Source organism: Nelumbo nucifera, chromosome 5 (genome assembly GCF_055504915.1).
Source record: "Nelumbo nucifera cultivar China Antique chromosome 5, China Antique-T2T, whole genome shotgun sequence".
Lineage (NCBI taxonomy): Eukaryota > Viridiplantae > Streptophyta > Magnoliopsida > Proteales > Nelumbonaceae > Nelumbo > Nelumbo nucifera.
The window spans coordinates 32,935,094-32,959,077 of record NC_142653.1 but is presented as its reverse complement, the minus strand read 5'-3'; the positions used below and the strand labels follow the sequence as shown (position 1 = coordinate 32,959,077).

Sequence of the window (23,984 nt, the reverse complement as noted above, 5' to 3'; positions counted from 1 at the left end):
AGGCTCAAGCTGGTTTATACTAACCCGATTTTTAAAACCCGGTCCTAGTCCACTCCATCCTGAACCTGAAGGGAGGTAAGGTCCCGGCTGGTTGTAGGCTTGTAGCGGAGACTCGGAATGGATCGTGGAGCTCCGCCTTCACCCGGGTTGGGGTTATGGGCATGGGTGATGAGCTATCCCCGCTTTGTGCCCCATAAAAAAACACAGGAAGGTGCTAGTCTAACTCATCATTGATTCTCTAGGGATCAAGCTGTCATGGTCATGGACCAAATCAATTCACCCAACTAGCCAACTTTCATTTTCCTTTCTATTTTAGGTTTGGATTATGGGTGCAAGTTGGATGGGCTGGGGTCGGGTTTATGTCTTTATGGCCAATCCATGCCCAATCTTAAGATTTGGGCCTAAGGCCCGAGGTCAAGCCTAATCTTTTCAATTCAAACCTAATTCACACTGTAATTTGTACTTTGATGCAGTCAGGTTAGATTTGGCTCAGGTTGAGTTCAAATTGTTTAATGAACTCACTCTAAAATTTAACATATATATATGTATTTATGCATATATATATATATATATGTGTGTGTAAATATGAATATATATATATATAGTTGAATTGGACTCAAGTTGTGATAAGGTTGAATTGGATCCAAATTACCTAAGGACTAAACTTGGGGTTCAACCTAAAAGATAAAAACCTAAAATTTTAAACCCAAGGATCAAAAATTCAAGCCCAACCCATGTAAAATTTTGGGCTGGACCAGTCTGGGCTTGGATTGAACCCGCCCTAGCACCCCTACTTTGGGTACGGCAACGTCCAAAAAAAAAAAAAAAAGTGGTCACTCTCGCACTTAGAACCTACATTCTCACCCTTCTCAGATTGAGACTTTACCATTACACAAAAAATGAGTAATGTGATTCAATTAATTGAATTTGAGAATCAAAGCGCTGTAATGATAACAAAAGTTGTTTGATGGCCTCGAAGAAAATTAATCTTCATTGTGGGGAGAGAGGAAAATAAATAGATTAGATTTTTTGTATGGTGATTTGAATGTGAAGGTGAAGCCAAAGGCAACAGGTATTGGCATAATAAAGGTACTAGCGGAGGGACCCTACTTCGCAGGGGCTGGAATGAAACAGTTGATCCATTCATCTGTTGACTTGGTCTTTGGCCAAAAACTGTTGAATCGGTCAACGATCTATTGATTTGAGTGGTTGAACCGTCAACCCATTAGTCAGTTCAATGGTTTTTGGATTTTTTTTATTTTTTCAATGAGAACCATTCAAGCAACCAAATCTGTTTTATCCTAATCTCGGTCTTTAGTAAAAAATCGTTGAACCGGTCAATAATCCATTGACTCAGGCGATTGAACCGTTGACCCATTCAATGGTTTTTAGTCTTTTTTTTATTTTTGTTGTCAGAACATGCCATCCGTTCGAACCGAACAGTCAAACTATTGACCCGAAAATCAATGGCCAGAACAGCTCCGTCTTCAAGTCGTATGAGTCACACTCTCGAATGACATAACACGTATGGTACTGCTTAATGGACCTCAAACACTCAAATTTTGCCTATAATTTTTTTGTTAGAACAAGTCATCCGTTTTTTTTTTTTTTAATTGGGTACCGTCCAGGCAACCAATTCTGTTTTACCCCAATCCCAGTCCCTGGCCAAAACCCGTTGAATCAATCAACGACCCACTGACCAGAGTGGTCAAACCGTTAACCCGTTGACCCATTCAATGGTTTTTAGCCTTTTTTTTATTTTTGTTGTTAGAATGGCCCATCAATTCGAACCAGACAGTCGAACCGTCACCCCGAAAACCAATGGCCAGAACGGTTCCATTTTCGGGTCGTATGAGTCACACACTCAAATAACATAACATGTATGGTACTGCTTAATGGACCTCACACACTCAATTTTTTGCATGTAATATTTGTTATCAGAATGGGTCATTCATTCGAATCGAACGATCGACCGTCGACCCGAAAACCAGTGGCCACAATGGTTCTGTAATTTTTTGCTTGTAATTTTTTGTTGTCAGAACGGGCCGTCCATTCGAACCGTCGATCCAAAACCAGTGGTCGGAATGGTTCCGTTTTCAGGTCATATGAGTCACACGCTCGAATGACATAACACGTATGATACTATTTAATGGACCTCACAAACTCAATTTTTTGCCTATGATTTTTGTTGTTAGAACGAACCGTCCATTCAAACCGGATGATCTAATCATCGACCCAAAAACCGATGGTCATAATGGTTCCATAATCTTTTGCTTGTAATTTTTGTTGTTAGAACGGGACATCTGTTCGAACTAGATGGTTGAACTATTAATTGTCAGAATGTTATTAACAACATTTATCAAAAATAGTAAGTAATTATACTATTTAATAAATAATTATTAGTGATAGTTTTAATAATATAGTTTAGTTATTTTTAATATAAAAGTAAATATTAAATTTATGAATAGGATTTATTAATAATATTCATTAAATTAATAATTACCAAAATTAAATTAATTAACAGTATTTATCAGTAATAGTAATTATAATATTTTATTAAATAATCAATAACAATACTTTTAATAACATTTTTAATTATTTTTAATATAACAATAATTACTAAATTTATTAATAGTATTTATTATAACAATATTTATAATTTTAATTTAAAGTAAAATTAAAGTAAATATCTATTTATTAACAATACTTATAATAATAGTAATTATTAATTATAATCACTAATTGTATATTTATTAAATTACTGTAATAATCAGTAATTTATAACAGTATTTATAATTTAAAGTAAATATATAGTTATTAACAATATTTATAATAACAGTAATTATTAATTATAATCATTAATTGTATATTTACTAAATTACTCTAATAATCAGTAATTACTGTTATAATAGTAACAGTAATTACTGTTATTATAATTAATAGGATAGGGGTGCTCTCATGTGGGAATCTATTCGTACGAGTAGATTCCATTTGTTGCACGGAGAGAGCATCCCAATCGTGTGTGTGTGTTTGTGTGTGTGTATATATATATATATATATAAAAGATCATTTGGAATTATATAATAAAGGTTCATGGTCCAGGCTTGGGCTTGTCTTTTGTCAAAATCGGAATGAGCCTGGCCCAAAGCCCAAATTCAACATAGTATTAGGCCTGAAACCCAGCCCGTAAAAAGGTATAATTATATAACTCCTAAAAGAGTAAACATGGTTCAGCATTATTGGTGTTTCTTGTGCCTCCCAATGATTTCCCAACTATGGTACCACTGAGAAAGTAAAAGCAAGGTTCAAAATATCCATACGCCCGATACACCAATATCGATACTTTTTTCATAAAACCGATTCAGGGGACTGGTTTAAGGCTCCTCCACCCCCTGAATCGGTCAGAACCCCGATACACCCTCTCTAGAGGCGTATCGGGGAGCTCCCAGAATGATACGTATCGGCCAATACGTGTCGATACTTTGAACCTTAAGTAAAAGGTAAAATAATAACAGGGTGATATGCAGATGGATTTAGCATACTCTTTGGGTTTGAGGGGATTTACAAACTTCAGGAGAAAGCAGTCTTTTTACAGTAACTGTTCATGACCATTACATGAAGACAAGCTACTAAAGATGCCAATAGATTATAGAGATAACTTCAAGATTACCCATGGAGAAAACCTTCATCATAAAATATGATAAATGTGCTAGTGATTGAAAGGGGCTAAATTCAAAAATGTGAATTTTAGTCACTATTTTAAAAAATGGACTAGACCGGATAGTCGAACAATTTGGCCTAGGAACCGATCAGGTCATCAGTTCCGTTTTTTGCCCTAAATTGCTATTTTACACCAAAAAAAAAAAACGTTCAAATGGTCAGAGAACCACTGACCCAAACAATTTAATCGTTAAAATGTTTGACCCAATTAACGGTTCTTAGGTTGCTTTTACACTAATTCCAATTTTTTTATTTATTTCAAAATAAAAATTGGAAAAAAAAGAAACTCCCATATATCATAATCTTATTCGGTTATTCCCATTGGCCAAAATTAGTTAGGATTTTTAGTTTTCCATTTTGATTTTGAGTTTAATCATTTTTGTGATTCTTTTAAATTGTAACAGTTAAAAAAAATTGCAACTCCAATGAAAAAATCGAAAAATCAATGCAAAATATGAGAGATTAAACACCAATCTTATATTGAAATATGAGATACATCAATAAAGCAAGCAATCTGGGATTTGAAAGAGATTTAGAGAGATGAAAGATATGTAAAAAGAGGGCAAACAATATTGTAGCGACGATGATTATGATGAACATGGAGATAGTTGTCGTCAATTGTCCCTTTCTTATTCTTTCTCACTACCCATATTTAACCAACCGCCCCCTTCTCAAAGTCCCACGCTCCTCTCTCATATATATATATATATATATATATATATATATATATATATATATATATATGTGGTTAAGATAAAAAGTTACACTATATTTTATATCTTACCGATTTGACCCGCTCAAAATGGATGGTTCAACCACTGACTTAAAAACTAGAAGCCAAAGCGATTCCATTTCTAGGTCGGTTTTTAAAACCTTGATTTTAGTCAAAAAAAAAGTTCTACAATCTTACTCATATTTTTAATAATAGTGTGAATATGAAACAATAGATATATTCAAATTTTTCTATATTTTTTTCTATTTTTGTGTGTAAAAAAATAATTCTAATGTCACACTTACTATTTGTTTAATATTATAAATACATGATATTATACGTGCCCGAATGTTTTTTTTAATTTATGTATTTTTATATTTTATTAATTTCTATTATTTATTTATGACATTAAAGGTTAACACATTTAAATTACAAGTTGAACCATTTATTATTAATTTTTATATTTCAATTTTGGTCAGTTATAAATTATGTATTTCATTATCACCCAACTATGACGTTATAGGTTGATCAATTTGATTTGAATGGTTAAATTGCTTAGCCACCACTTAGATAAAGAATGATTTTGATTTTTTAGTCAATTTTAAAATATATGGGTTTATATTGTTAAAAAATATTGACATAATTCTAATTAATAACATTTATTAGTGAAAAATAACTTAAAATATAGGATTTAATAAGAGGAAACGAGATTTAATACCTTATGTGTAAGATTTAACGAGATTTAGCATTCTTTCTCAAGCAAAAAAATAGAGGGTAATTTTAATCCAAAAAAAGTTACACACTTCATCCACACTTTTATATAAAATATAGATAAATAAGCATTAAATAAAAAATGTAAAATGACATTTTGCTATAGTTTGTTTTCCAATTACTGAATAAAAGAAGTGCTTTTGTGTCTTTTTAATCAAATAAGCATTACTAAATGAATATGTAAAATAGCAATCTTGCCTTTGCTTGTTTTCCAATTTAAACTTGAGAGATGGTGCATTTATTGTCCAGTGAAATTTCCATAAGCCAGGGATACTCATTCGCACTTTAATACATAGTATAGATATATATAGATATCTGTGCATAGTATTCTCTCTCACTCTCACTATAGTATTTTTGCCCTTGATTATAAACTCCAGTTCTCAGTAGAGATGCCTAATCCTACTCCCAGCTCTTACATCTTAGGAGTTTATGCACACCATCTAATTCTATGCAACATTTCTTAAGAATGAAGGTATTAAGGTGGAAGATGAAAGATTTTAGAGTTTATTCTGATCGTTACCAACCCAGAGAAAAAAACAGTTCAACCTCAGATCGATTTTTAAAACATTGCTTCGGAACAACAAAAAAAATAAATTTTGATTTGATACAATCTGTTTGAAGCCGAATTTGGCTAGGCTAAGCAGTTAGTGCTGCAATGACCAATATGGAACCGCGGCTCATCCCACAAATGATTACAAGCAATACGAGAGAATACTACTATCCAGAATTCAGTGGTAACTGGTAAGCTTTCCTTCTTCTCCAGCAGGGAGGTTTTGGGATTAAACAGAACATTTCTACACGAGCAATGAAAACATCGACTCCAACATTTAACTATCCTCTACACTACAAACATATGATAAATGATACAACATCCAACAAGATATAGAAATGCACAAAAAAAAAAAAAAATGAACCCACCAAGGAAATTCCCATCAATTACAGAAGTGAATGACTTTGTAATATTCTAACCCTGTAAACCTGCCACAAAGAAACTACATAAGCATCGGTATCATCACTCATCAGATAAGAGGACAAGCTTCAAAGCAGATATTATCATACTCGCAACTGAAGCAATGAGACAGAAACTAGAGACTAGAGTTACCTGAAATGCTAATGCCATATATTATATTATTCTGTTAAGAGGGATCCGATCGGCCTGACGAGAAATCCTTTCTAGGGGAGATATCACTTGTGGCATTGTCATACCTCCAGAAACTATGATCTCTGAATTATTGAGAAAGGCATCCGAATTAAATTATATACCCTTATAACCATATAATATAGTCTCCTACTGGAACCAAATGAAAAAATTTACAGACCTAGAATTAGAAAAATTTAAATTACAGATTATGAAACAGGGAAGTGTTCAAAAAAGGATGTCAAATGGATAAGACGGCCCTCTTGGTGGATCAGACAGCCTTCCACCAAAAATCCTAATTACATGGTAGCCAGCAAAGCTATCAACCAAATTTGTTTGCACTTTTTCTTCAGATTTTTTTTTAACCAGTATTTTGGTTATGTACCTTTTTTTTTCCTTTTCAAATTTTTATGCTTCTTCTGTCAAAAGAGTTTAGTTTAGGGCTGCAAACAGATCAAATCAAATCAGATATAGCCATATAGGAAGATCCAAATTTGATTCATTTATATTTGAATTCAAATCAGATCTTATCCATCGGATATAATATTGGATTTAAATTGAATTCAGATTGCAATTAGATATTGAATAGTAAGGGAAATTTATGGTTTGCCCCACCTCGTAAATTTTTATTAGTTTTTTTGTTCTATTTACCAAAACCCCCCACCTATGATACAGTACCACCCCCACCCCCTTGTATTTTGATAGATTCCCCCACCTGTCACTGCTCCGAACTGTATAAACCAATAAAAATTTATGAGGCGGGGGAATCAAAAAAAAACCATAAAATTAAATAAACTAAACTAAAAATAATCAAAATATTATATAATTATTTTATTAATGGGTTTTTTCATAAGATATTTGAGTTTATAGTAATCAACCCAATTTTAGTTTCAGTCATTAAGGAATATGCCAAGTGGCTAAATTGATAAGGTCTTTTCCGTCTACCCCCTAGCCTTTCCAGCCCCTTCAACTTGCGACAAATAACTACTTACAGGTGCAGTTGTTGGTCTTCCATGCACGTGACCAAACCACTTAAGTTGATTTTCTATCATTTTGTCAACTATTGGAGCTACTCCTAGGTTCCTTCAAAGACTTCATTACCGATCCTATCTTCCTAGTTTTTCCACTCATCCATCTCAGCATGCGCATTTTTTGGACATGTTTCTTGATTGCCTTGCCCAACACTCTGCCTCCATACAGCATAGTTGGCCTTACAACTGTTTTATAGAATTTTCCTTTTAATTTAAGTGGAATTTGCCTAGCACATAAAACTCCAAATGCACCCCTTCATTTTTCCCATCTTGCTCCAATGCTAGATGACATCCTCCTCTATCTCTCCCTTGTATGAATTATTGAACCAAGAGTACCAGAAAAGGTCACATTGAGTTACCCCCCAAGGAGATTTCAATCTTCTAAATAACTTATTCACTAAACAACAAAGCAATAAGTCATTCGGTTCAGCCCCTCTAGCTGTTACCAAACAGCTCTCTATACTCCTTCCCAGTGAGGAACAGAGAAATCAGTAAAGCAGGGGCTGAGTCAACAAAACAACCTAATCCAGTATAGATGTTAAGTCAGATGGGAGTGGGTCAGAGTTACAAATTGTTATCTAATATTATCACTTTTCAGAATGGTTTGAGATTGGCATCAAACTGATCCAGTATAGATACATGTGCGCATGTATACAGGATATGAGAGCAATATATAGGTGTTGCAAGTGGTTCCATGTCTATACATTTTTATTTGGCACTGATGGAATTGGCCAAGAATCAATGTCAGTCCCACCGAACATGTGTATATATGACATGGTCTTGGAAAGGAAACTATTATTCACAACGAATAGAACCTGGGTCTCATTTATTCAGGTTGTGTAGTGTTCAGATCATCTCCAGGTTAATACTATCCAGTTCAACCCAGCTGTTGATAGCCCTTTTTGATGAATTTTAGAAAAGAAGCAATTATACAGCATTTGATGGAAGCTATAGGTACAAACCTATCCTCTCTTTCCTTAAAAAAATGAAACATGAATACAAAGTACACAGTACAAGCTGGAAATGAAAACCGCCATTACCAAAATAACCATGGCAACAAGATAACACTTGTAGCCAATTAAGAAAAAAAAAAAAGCATACCTATTCCTTCTCGAATGGATAGATTTGGTCTGATGATCTCCTCAGAGTTGACCAAGAAAATGTCGCCAATGTATAGATGATTTGTTGGGACATAAACACTACATAGCTCTTCATCACCATTATCTCTCTGCAAGCAGAAACAATCAAAATGAGCAAAAGAGATAACACATTGAGAAATCCTCATACTTTTTCCACTCTGTTTACTTCAAAGCAATCTTGGGATGACAGATCAACAGAGAAATGTCAACATTCAACAACCATGCCAATTCCGTGTCAGTAATTAAGAAAGGGATAAAGTCCAGATTTCCAGTTTCATACCATTTGAGAAGTGTACAAATGGGTGTACAATTAGTCCACAATGTGCTTTGTGAAATATGGAATTAATTTGTGAATTAGAGATCTCATTATACAACAAGAAGAAATTATACTCGTGATCCATCTTTTTACTAATTTAGTACCTTCATCAGTACTAATATTCTCCATGGATGGTAACACATGGCTTTAGCATGGCACTTTGCTGCAGTTACTACCTTTCACTATCTGCTGGAACATTTTGAGAGGAAATGAATTGCCAATTTCTCTATGTTCCACATTTAGTGCAGGGAGAATATACTTTGTTTCTTATTGCAAGTATTCCCTCGAAAACCCAAATATGTTCCTTTTACAGGTAAATATACTAACAGAAATAAAGAATGATCATCACCCCATGTAAATTGCATGTGCACAACACTTTTAGCTTAGAGATAGGTAACTTCTATAGGCATAAAAAATTATTAACTTGTTCAATAAACCAATAGGCAACATTGACACATACTTTCAATGATCATTTACAATAGAAGATAGTTCAGCCAACACATGAAACCAGACATAACTTCATTTCTACCTTGAATTGTTTCGAATGGATGTCTGATTTCATCTATTATAATGTCAACTACATTATTGCAAAAGGATGAAACATGGATTACTTCAATACCAAAACAAGGTTATCCCCTCAACAGTTGGCATGAACAAAAAAGTCATTAGACCAATAAAAAGGCAAACAAGAAGTGGCAGGCATGATATACTATAAATAATATGGGACAATCAAAAAAATTGAGTATCATATGAAATTCAAGAAGCATCTTTAAATAAACAAGTACAGAATATTTTAACACATAAATTTTTATGATATATCTAGCAACTACCTGAAGGACAACGGACGATGTGATAAAACCAAATGCATATTCACCAACACGTGGGTGACGAATGATTGCAACCTCTTTAAAAGCAGTTGTGTTTTGGTCTGAGAAAAATAGGCATTATACCACGTCAGCTTAAACCACAGGTTAGTCCAAGTCAATTATATCAATTACTTATTCCACACAATATCCATTATCCACACAAGTAAAGAGGAAAATGTGACAACAAGGAACAATTACATCAGTTTCTATGAACTAAGAAAGCATTCCCTTTTGAGCAAGGCAACAGAACTTAATTCATGATATGGTGCATCCTCTGATTTTATTATGGTAGAAAAAAAAGGGAAAAACAACCAAGCAAACAAAAGAAGTAGATGCCTTTCAGAAGCAACAGTGTAGATAAATCTAAAGATGTAAAATTTAATAATAGCATGTTGAGATATTTAATAAAGAGATTGAACAAAACCAGCAATAATTCAAGTTAGTAAGATAAAGATGTGTTGAGATCATTTATGAATTAGGGTTCTGAGAACTGATAATTTTCCACATTGAGGGGTTGAGCACAATATTTAGTTTTCCGTCACAAAGATTACACATGCTCAAATGTCCTCAAATTACTAATTGTAAGATTTTATTACTGCTTTTCTTTATTTCATAACCTACGGGAACTTGCTGAAGGAAGAATACACAGGATGAGAGAGAAAGAGCCCCTCTAATACATGCTTTTTCATTTGCATTCTCAACTTAAGACTAGCTTATGCCATCCACAAATCAATAAAAAAAAAAAGAGATCCATTCATGGGAATGGAAGATAAAAAATGCTAATCTGTTATGGACGCCTTCCTCGGGAAGACGTACCATCGCCGCCGGCAGCAACAGGCCCCGGGCCCACCGCCAGCAGCAGCAAGGATTCAGTGATGCTCATCCTACCCAGTTCAGCAACAGCAGCCTTATCTAGATTAGATTAGCTCATTTTGCTTGTTCTTATCTCTTATCTTATCTTGTTAATAACTTATCAGATTAGGATTAGCTTAGCTTAGCTTATCTTGTTAGTAGCTTATCAGATTAGGATTAGCTTATCTTATCCTTAACAAGATAGAACTGGAAGTCTCCCTATTCAGCAAGGAGACTCCCTTTGATTAGGACTCTTGTATTCTCCTATTTAAGGAGAACCCATTATTGAATGAGATATCAAATTATTCAGTCAAGAGTGAGTTAGGAGAGTTGGTGATCTCTTGGACAAATCACCAAAGGCGCCAAGATAGGTTCATCACGAGCAGGAAGGAACAAGGGAAAACAGGAGGTTTTCCGACCCGTGACGAGATCCTATTCCCGGGCCCTCAACAACTTGGTATCAAAGCAAGGCGTCATGGGAGATCTGGAGCAGCTACCTTCCAGGGTCCACGACCTCGAGCACCAACTCGTGGAGACCAACTCCGAAGTTCATGAGATCAAAGGTGAAGTGCGAGAACTGCGACGACTAATGGAGATGTTTCTTTCCAGCTGGGAAAGGAACTCTGAGAGAGGGACAGCAGCTAACGACCGCCGGCCAGATCTTTCGGAGTCTTCCGGCGAACAGCAGTCCGTCGGCCATGGAGCAGCCATCATCCCCAAGTACAGCAGGCTGGATTTCCCATCGTACAACGGCAACGGAGACCCCCTAGGCTGGCTGTATCGCTGCGAGCAGTTCTTCCGGAATCAACGAACAAATGACCAGGACAAGGTAAGCCTAGCCGCCTTTCATTTAACAGAAGAAGCACAACTTTGGTTTTATCGGTTAGAGCAAGAAGAACCCAGGCTCAATTGGCCCCAGTTTAAATCCTATTGCCTTCTTCGGTTCGGACCCCCATTGACCAGCAACCCACTGGGTGAGCTAATTAACCTTAAACAGACCGAAACAGTTGCTGAATACCAGCGACAGTTCCAAACCCTCCTCGCGAGGGCATCCTCCGTGCGACCAAACCAGCAAGTGGATATGTTCACAGCAGGGTTAGCAGAACCCCTGCGAGTGGATGTCGAGATGCAGAATCCCCCAAATTTGGTCACAGCCATGAACTTAGCCCGCGCATTTGAGCGCAAGCTGCAGCTCAGCCGTGGAAGTTTTAATGTGGGTCGTCCACCGAACTCGTGGGTGCCCCCAAGACCAGCAGCAACGACCCCCTCTTCTGCTACCAGTCGGGAAATGAAGCCTCCCACGACCACCACCTCTAGAGCAGTGACAAGTACAGGCAGTAACATGGTCACTCCTCCCATCAAGCGCTTGACCAGGGCAGAAATGGCAGAGCGCCGAGCGAGAGGTCAATGTTTCAACTGTGATGACCTCTACTCGGCAGGACATAGATGCAAGAGGCTTTTTTGCCTTCTCATAGATGAGCAAGAGGAGGAGGAAGGGGAACCCGTCACATTTGAACCAGAGATCTCTCTCCATGCGATCACTGGTATTAAATCCTCTTAGACCATGTAGTTACAGGCACAGATCGCAGGTCAGCCGGTGCGCATTCTCGTCGATTCAGGGAGCACACACAACTTCATAAGTGAACATGCAGCCCTGCAATTAAAACTACCAATGGAACTCCGGCCACGACTACAGGTAGCCGTCGCAAATGGTGAAAAAGTTCACAGTCCAGGGATTTGTAAGGACGTCCCAGTACAGGTCAATTCTGAACTAAATCTTGTTGATTTATTTGTACTCTCATTGGATGGGTTCGATATTGTTCTCGGGGTCAAATGGTTAATTACCCTAGGCCCGATTTTGTGGGACTTCAGCGCACTCACCATGACCTTCCACCTGAATGGCAAGCAAGTTTCATGGCACGGCTGTAGGGTTAAAGAAAAGACACCGCACACTCCAGACAGAACCGGCAACCATGGAAAAACTTCTCACCGAGTTTTCAGATCTGTTCCAAGAACCGAAGGGCCTTCCCCCTTCCCGAGCTTGCGACCATCGTATTCCTTTGGTGGCGGGTTCAGCACCAGTCGTTGTCAGGCCTTATCGCTACCCTCACTTACAGAAGGATGAGATAGAAAAACAATGTACAGCGATGCTGAACCAAGGGATCATACGCAAAAGTCACTCCCCCTTCTCTTCGCCGGTTCTGTTTGTGGCGAAGCAGGATGGAACGTGGAGGTTCTGTGTTGACTATAGAGAACTCAATGACCGGACGATCAAAGATAAGTTCCCTATTCCCGTTGTGGACGAACTGCTGGACGAGTTGCATGGTGCCCAGTATTTCTCTAAGTTGGACCTCATGTCCGAATATTCCCAAGTTCACATGGCTCCCGGTGACGTGAAGAAGACTGCTTTTCGCACCCACCATGGCCACTTCGAATTTTTAGTCATGCCATTCGAACTCTCCAATGCACCATCTACATTTCAGGCACTAATGAACGAGGTATTCCAGCCCCATCTGCGCAAATTTGTTTTAGTTTTCTTTGATGATATCCTCGTTTACAGCAAATCATGGGTAGAGCATGTCCACCATCTGAGGACCGTTTTCGTACTCCTACGCCAACACAGCTTATTCCTGAAACGGTCCAAGTGCTCCTTCGGGGAACGACAGGTTCTTTACCTCGGCCACATCATCCATGGGCAGGGTGTAACAGTTAATAGTTCCAAGATTCAGGCTATAACAGAATGGCCCAAACCTCAATCCGCCAAGGCCTTACGCGGGTTCCTCGGTTTAACGGGTTACTACCGCAAATTTGTACAGAACTATAGAGTGTTGGCAGCCCTGTTAACCAACCTGTTGAAGCGAAACTCCTTCCGGTGGAACGACGCAGCTGATGAAGCTTTTCTGTCACTGCGAAATGCACTGTCTTCCACCCCTGTCCTGCAATTACCTAATTTCGCCCTCGAATTTACAGTCGAGTGCGATGCTTCCAGAGTGGGTATCAGGGCCGTACTACAGCAGCACGGGCACCCGATCGCTTTCTTCAGCCGCAGATTGGCCGACCGGCATCTGAAGCTGCCAGCTTATGAGCGCGAACTAATCGGCCTTGCCCGAGCCATCCAGCACTGGCGGCCGTATTTGTGGGGGCGGTCGTTCATCGTCAAAACTGATCATTATAGCCTCAAATACCTATTAGAGCAGCGTGTCACCACTTCCCCTCAGCAGCATTGGGTTAGCAAACTGCTCGGGTTTGACTTCCGGGTGGAATATAAGGCGGGATCCTCTAATCGCGCAACCGATGCCTTGTCTAGGCGAGAAGAAGACGCGATGGTTCTATGTAGCATTTCCCAACCTCGGATCTCTCTGTTTGACGACATTAAGAAGGCAGCACCTCAGTCCCCGGAATGGTCGCTCTTACTGCAGAAGATCCAGACCAGCACGGCCAACCCCAATTGGTCACTTCACGACGGGTTGGTACTGTATAAGGGACAAGTCCATCTTCCAGCAGACTGCCCGTTGATTCCCACCATCATCACCAGCATCCATAACTCCACCTATGAGGGCATTCAAAAAACACTACACCGCGTCCGGACTGATTTCCATTGGCGAGGTATGAAGACTTCTATTCGAGATTTTGTCCAGAATTGCTCCACATGCCAACAACACAAATGGGAAAACCTACACCCAGCAGGCCTCCTCCAGCCCCTTTCCATCCCATTGCAGATCTAGGCCGACATCTCCATGGACTTCATTGAGATCTTCCCAAGGTAGGGGGCAAATCAGTTCTCTTTGTGGTAGTCGACCGCTTCTCTAAATACGCGCACTTCATTCCTCTATCACACCCGTACAGTGCCACTTCGGTTGCCCTCGCCTTCTTTACACATATCTTTCGCTTACATGGGTTGTCGGAATCCATCGTCAGCGATAGAGACCCGGTTTTCACTAGTGCCTTCTGGAAAGAGTTATTTCGACTACACGGCACCACCCTGGCCTACTCATTAGCTTACCGGCCACAAACCGACGGTCAGACGAAAGTGGTTAACCGCACTATCGAGATGTATCTTCGTTGTTTCGTAGGTGATCAACCTCGACGGTGGTTGGAATGGCTTCCTTGGGCCGAGTACTGCTACAACACAGCCTACCATTCCTCCCTCGGCATGACTCCCTTTCGCGTCGTTTACGGCAGGGATCCTCCCCGCTTGCTGTCCTACGAGCCCAGATCTACTCGCTTGGATGCAATCGATCACTCCGTACAGGACCGTGATGCCCTCCTCGCCGACGTCCGCATTCGCTTACAGCAAGCCCAACTCCGCATGAAGCTCCACTATGATAAGCACCACCGGGAACTGTCGTTCGATCCAGGACAATTTGTTTGGTTGAAGCTCCAGCCCTACTGGCAGCGCTCCTTGCGCCACAAGGCTGCCCCGAAGCTGGCCCCTAAGTTCTATGGGCCCTACAAGGTTTTGCGACGGATTGGCAGTGTGGCCTACCAGCTAGAATTGCCAGAGACTAGCCGAATTCATGATGTCTTCCACATCTCCTTGCTGAAACCATTTACGGGTGTTTCCCCGGACCAAGTTCCCTCCCTGCCACCCTTGAAAGATGGCAAACTGGTCCCCCAGCCTAAAACTGTCACCCGCTCTCGTTTCAATCGTGGAATCCTTGAAGTCTTGGTGGAATGGTGTGATCTACCACCAACAGAAGCCACATGGCTCCCATTGGCAGAATTCCAAGCCACATATCCAGCTTTCGAGCTTGAGGACAAGCTCGTAGTCCAGGAGGGGAGTAATGTTATGGATGCCTTCCTCGGGAAGACGTACCATCGCCGCCGGCAGCAACAAGCCCCGGGCCCACCGCCAGCAGCAACAAGGATTCAGTGATGCTCATCCTACCCAGTTCGGCAACAGCAGCCTTATCTAGATTAGATTAGCTCATTTTGCTTGTTCTTATCTCTTATCTTATCTTGTTAATAGCTTATCAGATTAGGATTAGCTTAGCTTATCTTATCTTGTTAGTAGCTTATCAGATTAGGATTAGCTTATCTTATCCTTCGCAAAATAGAACTGGAAGTCTTCCTATTCAGCAAAGAGACTCCCTTTGATTAGGACTCTTGTATTCTCCTATTTAAGGAGAACCCATTATTGAATGAGATATCAAATTATTCGGTCAAGAGTGAGTTAGGAGAGTTGGTGATCTCTTGGACAAATCACCAAAGGCGCCAAGATAGGTTCATCACGAGCAGGAAGGAACAAGGGAAAACAGAAGGTTTTCCCTGTGGACCGACCCATGACGAAGCCCGGGAATAGGATCTCGTCACGGGTCGGTCCACAAGGAAAACCTCCTGTTTTCCCTTGTTCCTTCCTGCTCGTGATGAACCTATCTTGGCGCCTTTGGTGATTTGTCCAAGAGATCACCAACTCTCCTAACTCACTCTTGACTGAATAATTTGATATCTCATTCAATAATGGGTTCTCCTTAAATAGGAGAATACAAGAGTCCTAATCCAAGGGAATCTCCCTGCTGAATAGGGAGACTTCCAGTTCTATCTTGCTAAGGATAAGATAAGCTAATCCTAATCTGATAAGCTACTAACAAGATAAGATAAGCTAAGCTAATCCTAATATGATAAGCTATTAACAAGATAAGATAAGAGATAAGAACAATAAGATAAGAACAGGCAAAATGAGCTAATCTAATCTAGATAAGGCTGCTGTTGCCGAACTGGGTAGGATGAGCATCACTGAATCCTTGCTGCTGCTGGCGGTGGGCCCGGGGCCTGTTGCTGCCGACGGCGATGGTACGTCTTCCCGAGGAAGGCGTCCATAACATAATCCACATGGACGTATCCCAGGAGTGAAACTTCAAGATCTTCAAAAGACTCTAGAAGTGCATTTGTGTGTGCTTCTTTCATGGTTCAAACTCAGAGAACCCATTAGAAAGGAAAAATGCATTCTGACTAATTTTGATCATTCTCAACAAATCCAATCCAAGGTTCTAAGATGACCTAAGCGGGTTGTGATAACTTTTCACTACCAACAGTTGGATTTCTCTGAAATAGTTTTTACATTCATTTGGATCTTCTTTGGTTTATATAACCACACAATGCTACAGTGTTTTGCATCTTAAGACTTGAGACTTGAGAGGTCAAATCCATTTCACCATAGACTTGAGAGGTCAAAGTATACATTGATTGGCTGAATGGATGGCAGATGCCATATAATGCCAGTGAAGCATCAGGTATGCCAGCAAGGTACTAATACTTCTGCCATATATCAATGGAAATCACAACAAAGTCTGTCACTGTGTTACATAGATAAGTATATAAATACCCTTCAACAGAAAACATTATGATTACAACCATTCATAGGAATGAAAAGCATTAGAATTAAAATTTATCTTTTTCTTTTTTTATTGGAAATGGTAACTTCATTAAATAACTTTAAAATAACTTTCCAGATTTAAGTACAGCTGTCAACCCCTAAGTAGGTGTTGAGCCCCAGTTATCTTTCTTACAAAACTGCCCAGAACATACTCTCCCTCACATTCCCTTGTTTAGCCAACGTGTCAGCTAAACCAGTAGCTGATCTCCTTGTCCATTTGAAGCATGCACCGATCTCCCTTGTTGTATTGTGGATTTCCCTTATGGGCTGTCTATAAATCCAGGCTCCCAACTTACCAGATTGCAGCCACTCAATCAACAATTTAGAGTCAGAATTAAAATGTATCTCATCAAACAACAAATAGTAATATTCTGCAGTTCCTAAAGCATCCAAGACTGATATGAAGTCAGTGGATTAATTGGCACTTGGTAGGAGTTATAAAAATGAACCATGTAAAAGCCTTAAAGAAACCAAATTTGGATAATCAATAAAATAGTTAAATATAATGGTATGGTACCTGGAGAAATAGCAGCACTGATTTGTTTTGAGGCTGAGTATATATGCCTGACAAAGGGCATTCGCTTTATAAACCATTCTCCAACCCAAAAAACAGTGGCACCCATCCATGACGAAACAAATACCCCAACAAAAAACACAAAGAGTAAAGATGTGACAAACCCAAGGCCTGCAAATATAAAATAAAATCCTCAATATGTTTTATCTTTGAAGTAGAGCTTAAATCTTAGATACAAAAACCTCTCTTTCAAACATAGCAAGGTTTTAAAATCGCTGTTGACCCGGATGGTCAGACCATTTGGTCCGGAAACCAGCCAGGGATCCACGTTCAGCCCCAAACTGTTATTTTCCCGTTCAGTTTGACCGTTCAGTGCCCCACTGACCCAGGCAGTCGAACTGTCAACCCATTCGATCTAGACTACAGTTTTCAGGCCAATTTTTATTTTTAAAAATTTTAAAACGTCACAGGCTGAACTATTTGGACTGGATGGTCAAACTGCTAACCCAACACCAGTGACCAAAGCAATTCTGGTTCTGGGTCGATTTTATATATATATATATATATATATATATATATATATCAAATTTGATATTAGTGGAGGGGGCAATGTGAGGTTTTAGGAGGATAACTGGTGGCAAGCAAGGTTCATCAAATTTATTCACCCCTCTATGATCCATTTTTATTTTATCAATATTTTCCCCCCTTTCTTTTTGGCCCCTTGTTATTTAATTGGATCTTCTTGTTTTTCTTTGATTTCCTTGTTCACTTTTCTTTGTCATTCCAATAAATTTTTCTTACCAATTGAAAAGAAATAAATCATCTCACTAACCTAGATGATTAGATGTTTGGATCAACTTGATAATGTTACTCCTGGATCGACTTGATAATGTTACTTGGAGTAGGGGGGGACCAAGAGATATGCACTTTTACACTTTCCATAGAACTAGATGCCACTACTAACCATCCTCCAGGATACCATCTGAAGAGAAGCACGAAAACTCCTCTAGAATCTTGATCCAATAAATTAGTCGGTCCAATCTCAATCATATTATTGTATCTTTAGATTGGCTTTTGTTTAGAAAATTTCTGGTATTTCTTTCTTTTCATAACATCCACAGAATAGCAGATCACATGCATCTCCATAACATTTCCCCCCTTTCCTTCCAAGAGAGTAGAAGCTAGTTTAGAACAAAGCATCCACCTCTGTTGAGGGAGCAACCTACAATCAAATTAATTAAAGAAATGCTCCCAAATACTGCTCAAAGAGATAGTGGATTAATAAATTAATTGTGGTTTCACAGCTAGCCTTGCAGAGGAAGTAGCTTTTTTGGCGACAAATGCCAATTTGGTCTTCTTTTCTGCGGAGTTTTACTAGTATTGGTCTTCTTTTTTCATTTATCAAAAAAATGGCATACTTCCCAGCAGAAAGCTCTAATTTTGGGAAGTGTAGGCCCAACCAAATTGCTTTGACTGGTTGCTTGACGGGACTTATGTCTTAAAGTTATGGCCCTAAATAAGAAAGTGCAGGGGATTAATACAAGATAGTTCACCCTCTAAATTCTCCTATCATTTTCATTGTGGTAAAAGCAAATACCATTTAAAATTTCTAGCAAGAGAATGGCCCCTACAGCTTCATGGTACTTAAGCCCTCTACAATACTCGAAGTCCCACAAAAGTTGTGTAGATGAAAATGACACAAAGCAGTCTATTTAGAAGGTTTTTATATGAAGAGAAAGTATGAGGAATTTGAGCATCAAAGAAATAGAAAGCAAGCATGTATTACAATTAAAATTGATTTTGAATAACTTCATGGAATTAAACCAATTTTTAAAAAAAAATGATAATTAGCAATGTGAAATGACTTTTTTTCTCCATGGTGATAGGTCAATGCCAATATGGAGTAAAACTTCAAAATTATAATGAACCATAACTCCCCATTTTAGGCTAAACATCAGCATGGTAAAGATCCTACATATACATAGATACCAAGGTACACATGATAGGTCAATGCCAATATGGAGTAAAACATCAAAATTATAATGAACCACAACTCCCCCATCATAGAACTGAATGCATATTCATTCACCAAAGTACATGTGGAAAATTTCCCCAATAACATATTAGAACAGCCACTCAAAGCCCCACGTAGATTCAATAGAACTAGATTAGCATCTCCTTTTAAATTGATTAAATTGAGCCCAATTTATAACAAAACATTGTTAGTTCAAGTGGCCTAGAATGAAGAAAAGGACGCGAGAGCTTTATTTTTTTGGATCAGCAAAGCAAGAACCATTTGTCACAATATATATCTTCCAAGAGGCAAAAGATCCCAGCTAAACTTACCAAATATGTCAATGCCAAGCCTGGCATATATTGGACTGAAGAAACTATCAACAAACTGGATAAACCACCATGTAACAAAAAAAGTAACTGCAACAGGAAAAAGAACTACACTGCAATTGCATATGAAAATTTGAAGTTAGGCTTTTCTTTCTTGATAAATAATTTTAAGCAACGTTTGGGGAAAAAAACTGTAATGAATGCCAAAGAACTGCACTTATTACCATCCAGTCATGAACTTTTTTGAGACCCAACTCTGAAGAACAACAAGGCAAGCCTGATGAAGTGCAAGATCAATAGCATAAACATGTGATTAGCCAGTTTTCCATATCAACATGAAAAATAAGGCAATGAAGTAAAAGAGAAAATGCCAAGTCACATTTACACCATATATACACATGTATACAGGATGTTTGTTTGAGCTCTCTTCTTATTTTGATATATATGTCCTCTCTTAATTTTTTAGAAGGTGAATATATTCATTAAGGCAAAGTATCAAAGTGTAAACCCATGTACACTAAAGATCCCTCTAGTGGGACCATATAACCGTGTAACCCAGTTAATCTTGCTAGTTTATAAACAGAGTCTCCACTTTAACAATTGAATTATGGGGTACTCCATGGAAATTCAGTGTACATGGATAAAAAGAAGTGCAAATGCATTGGCGATGGGCTAGCTAAGCAGGGGGTGAATAGAAGCTCTATCTTTTGGGCTGTTTCGTAATTGTTCTATGGTTGGGTGTACATTGGACAGTAGGGAGTTAAGATTCTTTAGCACCTTCCCTTGTAATTCTGAATTTCTCAATCATTAATAAAATTCATTGTTATTGGTCAAAAAAAATTATGGGGTACTCCATTAAAATCTTTATGAACAGACAGCCAAGAGAACAAGGTACCAATTGCTCTCTTTCCTATTGCCTCCTCAGAGCTGTGTAAATTTTCAAAAAAAATAGGCATTCCTCACCCTCCAAATACTCCAATGGATAACTGCTGGAATAGCCTGCCTCTTCCATAACCTTTCCCCTTTTGCTCAACAGTAAACTTTACTAATTATACAAAAAGAGTGGTATAATCAATAAGAATGTTACAAGAACCTCCAAAATTAGGCCTAGACTTTGCCCAATCCATTATGCTATGAGGATCCCCTTCAACCATAAGCTCTCCAGAAGTCACTCAAATCCATTCCCCATCCAATCTGTCATAACCAGAGAATCTCCTAAAGCCCATAGAAACTGTCAATCTGTAGTGTTACATTGTCCCTCCTAAAGGACCTAAAAAGACATAATTTCTTTGTCAAGCATATATCAAATTTCAACACTCTCGAGGGGCACATTGCATATGGCATTATTCCTCTTCTTGCAAGTTTGGTATGAGAAAACGCACAAATTTTTGATAAATGTATCATCGTCATCAACCATGATTCAATGCCTTATCCCAACTATATGGGGTTGGCTACATAAATCCTGTTTCGCCAATCCTTTCTATTTATTAGTGCTTAAATCATTTCTTACTACTTCTACCATGTCCTTTTTGGTCTACTCCAAGCTCTTCTAGCCCCTTCAATGCATAACAAATCACTTCTTCTAACAGGCGCAGTTTGTGGTGTTCTATGCATGTATCCAAACCAACTTACAGCCCGTTTGGTTCATGGGAATAGGGGTTTGGAATTGGAATAGGAAAGGACCATTCCGCTTCAGCTGTTTGGTTGGGCGGTATCGGAATCCCATTCCCATTCTTGGTGGAATCCATTTGAGGGAATGGGCATTCCCTCCCCCTCCACTGGGAATGAAATCCCATTCCAAATCCTGTCTGAACCAAACAAACTATGGAAATAGACCATTCTGATTCCGATTCAAAAAGATTTTGATTCTGATTCCGATTCCAATTCTGGCTGCGACAATGGATTCCATTGTCACCTATCGGAGCTACTCCTAGGTTCCTACAGAAAACTCCATTCTTAATCCTATCCTTTATAGTATCACATTCTGCCACATTAATTTTCTGCACATGTTGTTTCTTGCCGCACTCATTTATAGAATTTTCCTTTTAATCTAAGTGGTATTCGCCTATCACATAAAAGTCCAGATGCACCCCTCCATTTTGCCCATCCTACTCTAATTCTTTGGGTGACATCCTCCTCAATTTCTTCTTTGTCATGAATTATCGAACCTAGGTACTAGAAATGGTCACATTGAATTACCTCTTGGTCTCCACTCCTAAGTGCATCTATATTTAATATTAAAAAAGGTGGGCAGGGGCAACCCCCTATAAAAGTAGGTACAATTGAGTTCCATCTTGGGCATCTAGAATACATAACAAATTCTTCCTTCTCCTGTAAATACACACACACACACACACATTTGCTTCTACCATTTATATGATGTTGGACCTCATAAGAATGGTAAAAACTATCTTCGGAGATGTCAACAAAGTATCTATATTTTTCAACTTGCCAGATCAGAGTCCCAGATACATGTCAGGTTCTGATTCCCAAATCCCTGATCTAAAAATTCAGGTTGCCAATAGATTATCCCTCAAAGCTTAATTTAATGGAATTATTTTGAGGCAATCACAACTACAATTGATTTCTGGAAGGTTAGCATCTTGCAACACTCTCAATACCAGTACATCACCGTGATAATGAGACCAATGGATACATCTTCCAAAATCTCAAAATTACAAAGGCAATGAAGAACTCCAAAATAAATCATCTCATACACCACAAAGATACATCACCACCTTATTTTGCAAGATTCTAGCATTTTCCTGACAGGCAATCTATCCTTCTAAAATAGCAACAACTCGGCATCATTTGCGTTCCTCTATCGTGGTTAGGCCATACTTTGGCAATAGTTGCTTTGTTTCTTCTAAAAAAAAAAAAAAAAAACAAAAGAATACTACCCAAGGAGGGTCTAGGTTCCCCAAAAATAACCATTAGAATTGATTTTACATTCCGAAGCATTAACCGTTCGTTTCCAACCCCCTTCTCAAGTCAACTTTTTTAGCCTTTATACTATTACTCTTATCATTTTCCTGTACTAGAAATGCATGAGACATAAAAACAGCATAATCTGCTCCAGGCTCCTAATACCAAAAATGAGCACATATGTAAGCAGATAAAAAAAAGCTCCGCTTTCTGGGCCTTAATTCTATTCTCTTTTCTTTCAAACAGACTGATATATTGCTGCCACTACTTGACCCTTTATCTCTTTTTCTTCAGATGTATCTCTAATGTCTATTTATGTGCACCACCACCCCTGCGAATCCATGGACTATAATTCTTCGGGAACTCACCTTCTACCTTTCAACAATAATAATCTTAGAACAGCATTGTCCCAGCCCTAGCAAATCTACACTTTGATTGGTCAAGCCCAACCGACCAGAAGCCTCTATACCTTCTCAAGTAAAATACAGCCACATTGTATATTTTGTAGTTTAAGAATATAAGGTACCTTCCAATTTTAGAAAAGTTATCAGATTCAAAGATAGGAATAACATACAAATCCTGTGTTTTAAAAACAAAAAAAAAAATACTTATTGTAGAAAAGAAAGAGAGGAAAATTGAATATTCTTGGTTGGTTCTCCAGTAGAGGAGATACAACGAAACACGTCAGACTAACCTTTCGAGTGGAGGAGTTGGGGGGATTTGGAGGAGACTTGGCAGGATCTTCGGGATCTTCGCCACCGCCGCATTGACTTAGAGGAATCGACGTGGAGTCCTTTTCTTCGGCCATTTTCCGTTGCAGGGAACCCAATCTACTCCAATCTACCCCCTCGAGAGAAAATTTAGGCGCAGAGAGAGAGGGGGGGTGGTTTCTGCGATCGATAAAACTTGAGACAAAAGAGAGATAGCCAGATAGTGCTGTTTGAGAAAGCAAGTCGTAGTTGATACTTGATTAAAACCCACTACGAAAAATACGAATTACCTCCGAAGTTGTGAGTTGTCAACGGACTCCACTAGCGAGGGAAGGAGGGAAGAAAGCGTCTAATCCAAGTCTTCGATAGGTCACATGACTGACGAAGGCCCGAGTCCCCTCGCGACGTGTCGCATCCCGCTCTCGCCGGCCGAATCGAGCTGTATATAATGTGGTAATGCCACAAAAATGAGTCTAGCGAGTATAATGAACACTTGTGGGATCCGTGCGATTCACGAACTTTATTATGGATAAATTAATATTAAATTTATTTTTTTGTTAATTTAAAATTT

At 38.7% G+C, this 23,984-nt stretch overlaps 1 protein-coding gene across 2 annotated transcripts; it reads right to left on the bottom strand.

Annotated features, from left to right (window-relative positions):
• Positions 1 to 5,930: 5,930 nt before the first annotated feature.
• LOC104599943 (protein LIKE COV 2-like) lies at positions 5,931 to 23,868 on the bottom strand. Of its 2 annotated transcripts, none has more exons than XM_010262697.3 (9): positions 23,704 to 23,868; positions 23,398 to 23,608; positions 20,003 to 20,055; positions 19,782 to 19,891; positions 17,439 to 17,606; positions 9,658 to 9,755; positions 8,474 to 8,600; positions 6,306 to 6,427; positions 5,931 to 6,181 (listed from the first exon to the last, which is right to left on the bottom strand). In XM_010262697.3, the coding sequence occupies exons 2-8, from the start codon at positions 23,509 to 23,511 to the stop codon at positions 6,327 to 6,329; spliced, it is 771 nt and encodes a 256-aa protein (XP_010260999.1). In that variant the 5' UTR covers positions 23,512 to 23,608; positions 23,704 to 23,868; the 3' UTR covers positions 5,931 to 6,181; positions 6,306 to 6,326. The 2 variants fall into 2 exon arrangements, with proteins under 2 accessions (XP_010260999.1, XP_010261000.1); XM_010262698.3 differs by having other exon boundaries at positions 23,398 to 23,593.
• Positions 23,869 to 23,984: the final 116 nt, after the last annotated feature.

Excerpts from the sequence above, each read along its gene's own strand:
- LOC104599943 (XM_010262697.3), bottom strand. The coding sequence starts at position 23,511 with ATGGCCGAAGAAAAGGACTCCACGTCGATTCCTCTAAGTCAATGCGGC. Across the intron at positions 20,056-23,397 it reads CCAACTCCTCCACTCGAAAG|GCTTGCCTTGTTGTTCTTCA; the intron begins GTTAGTCTGACG and ends GCACTTCATCAG. Across the intron at positions 9,756-17,438 it reads CAGTGCTGCTATTTCTCCAG|ACCAAAACACAACTGCTTTT; the intron begins GTACCATACCAT and ends TATTTTTCTCAG.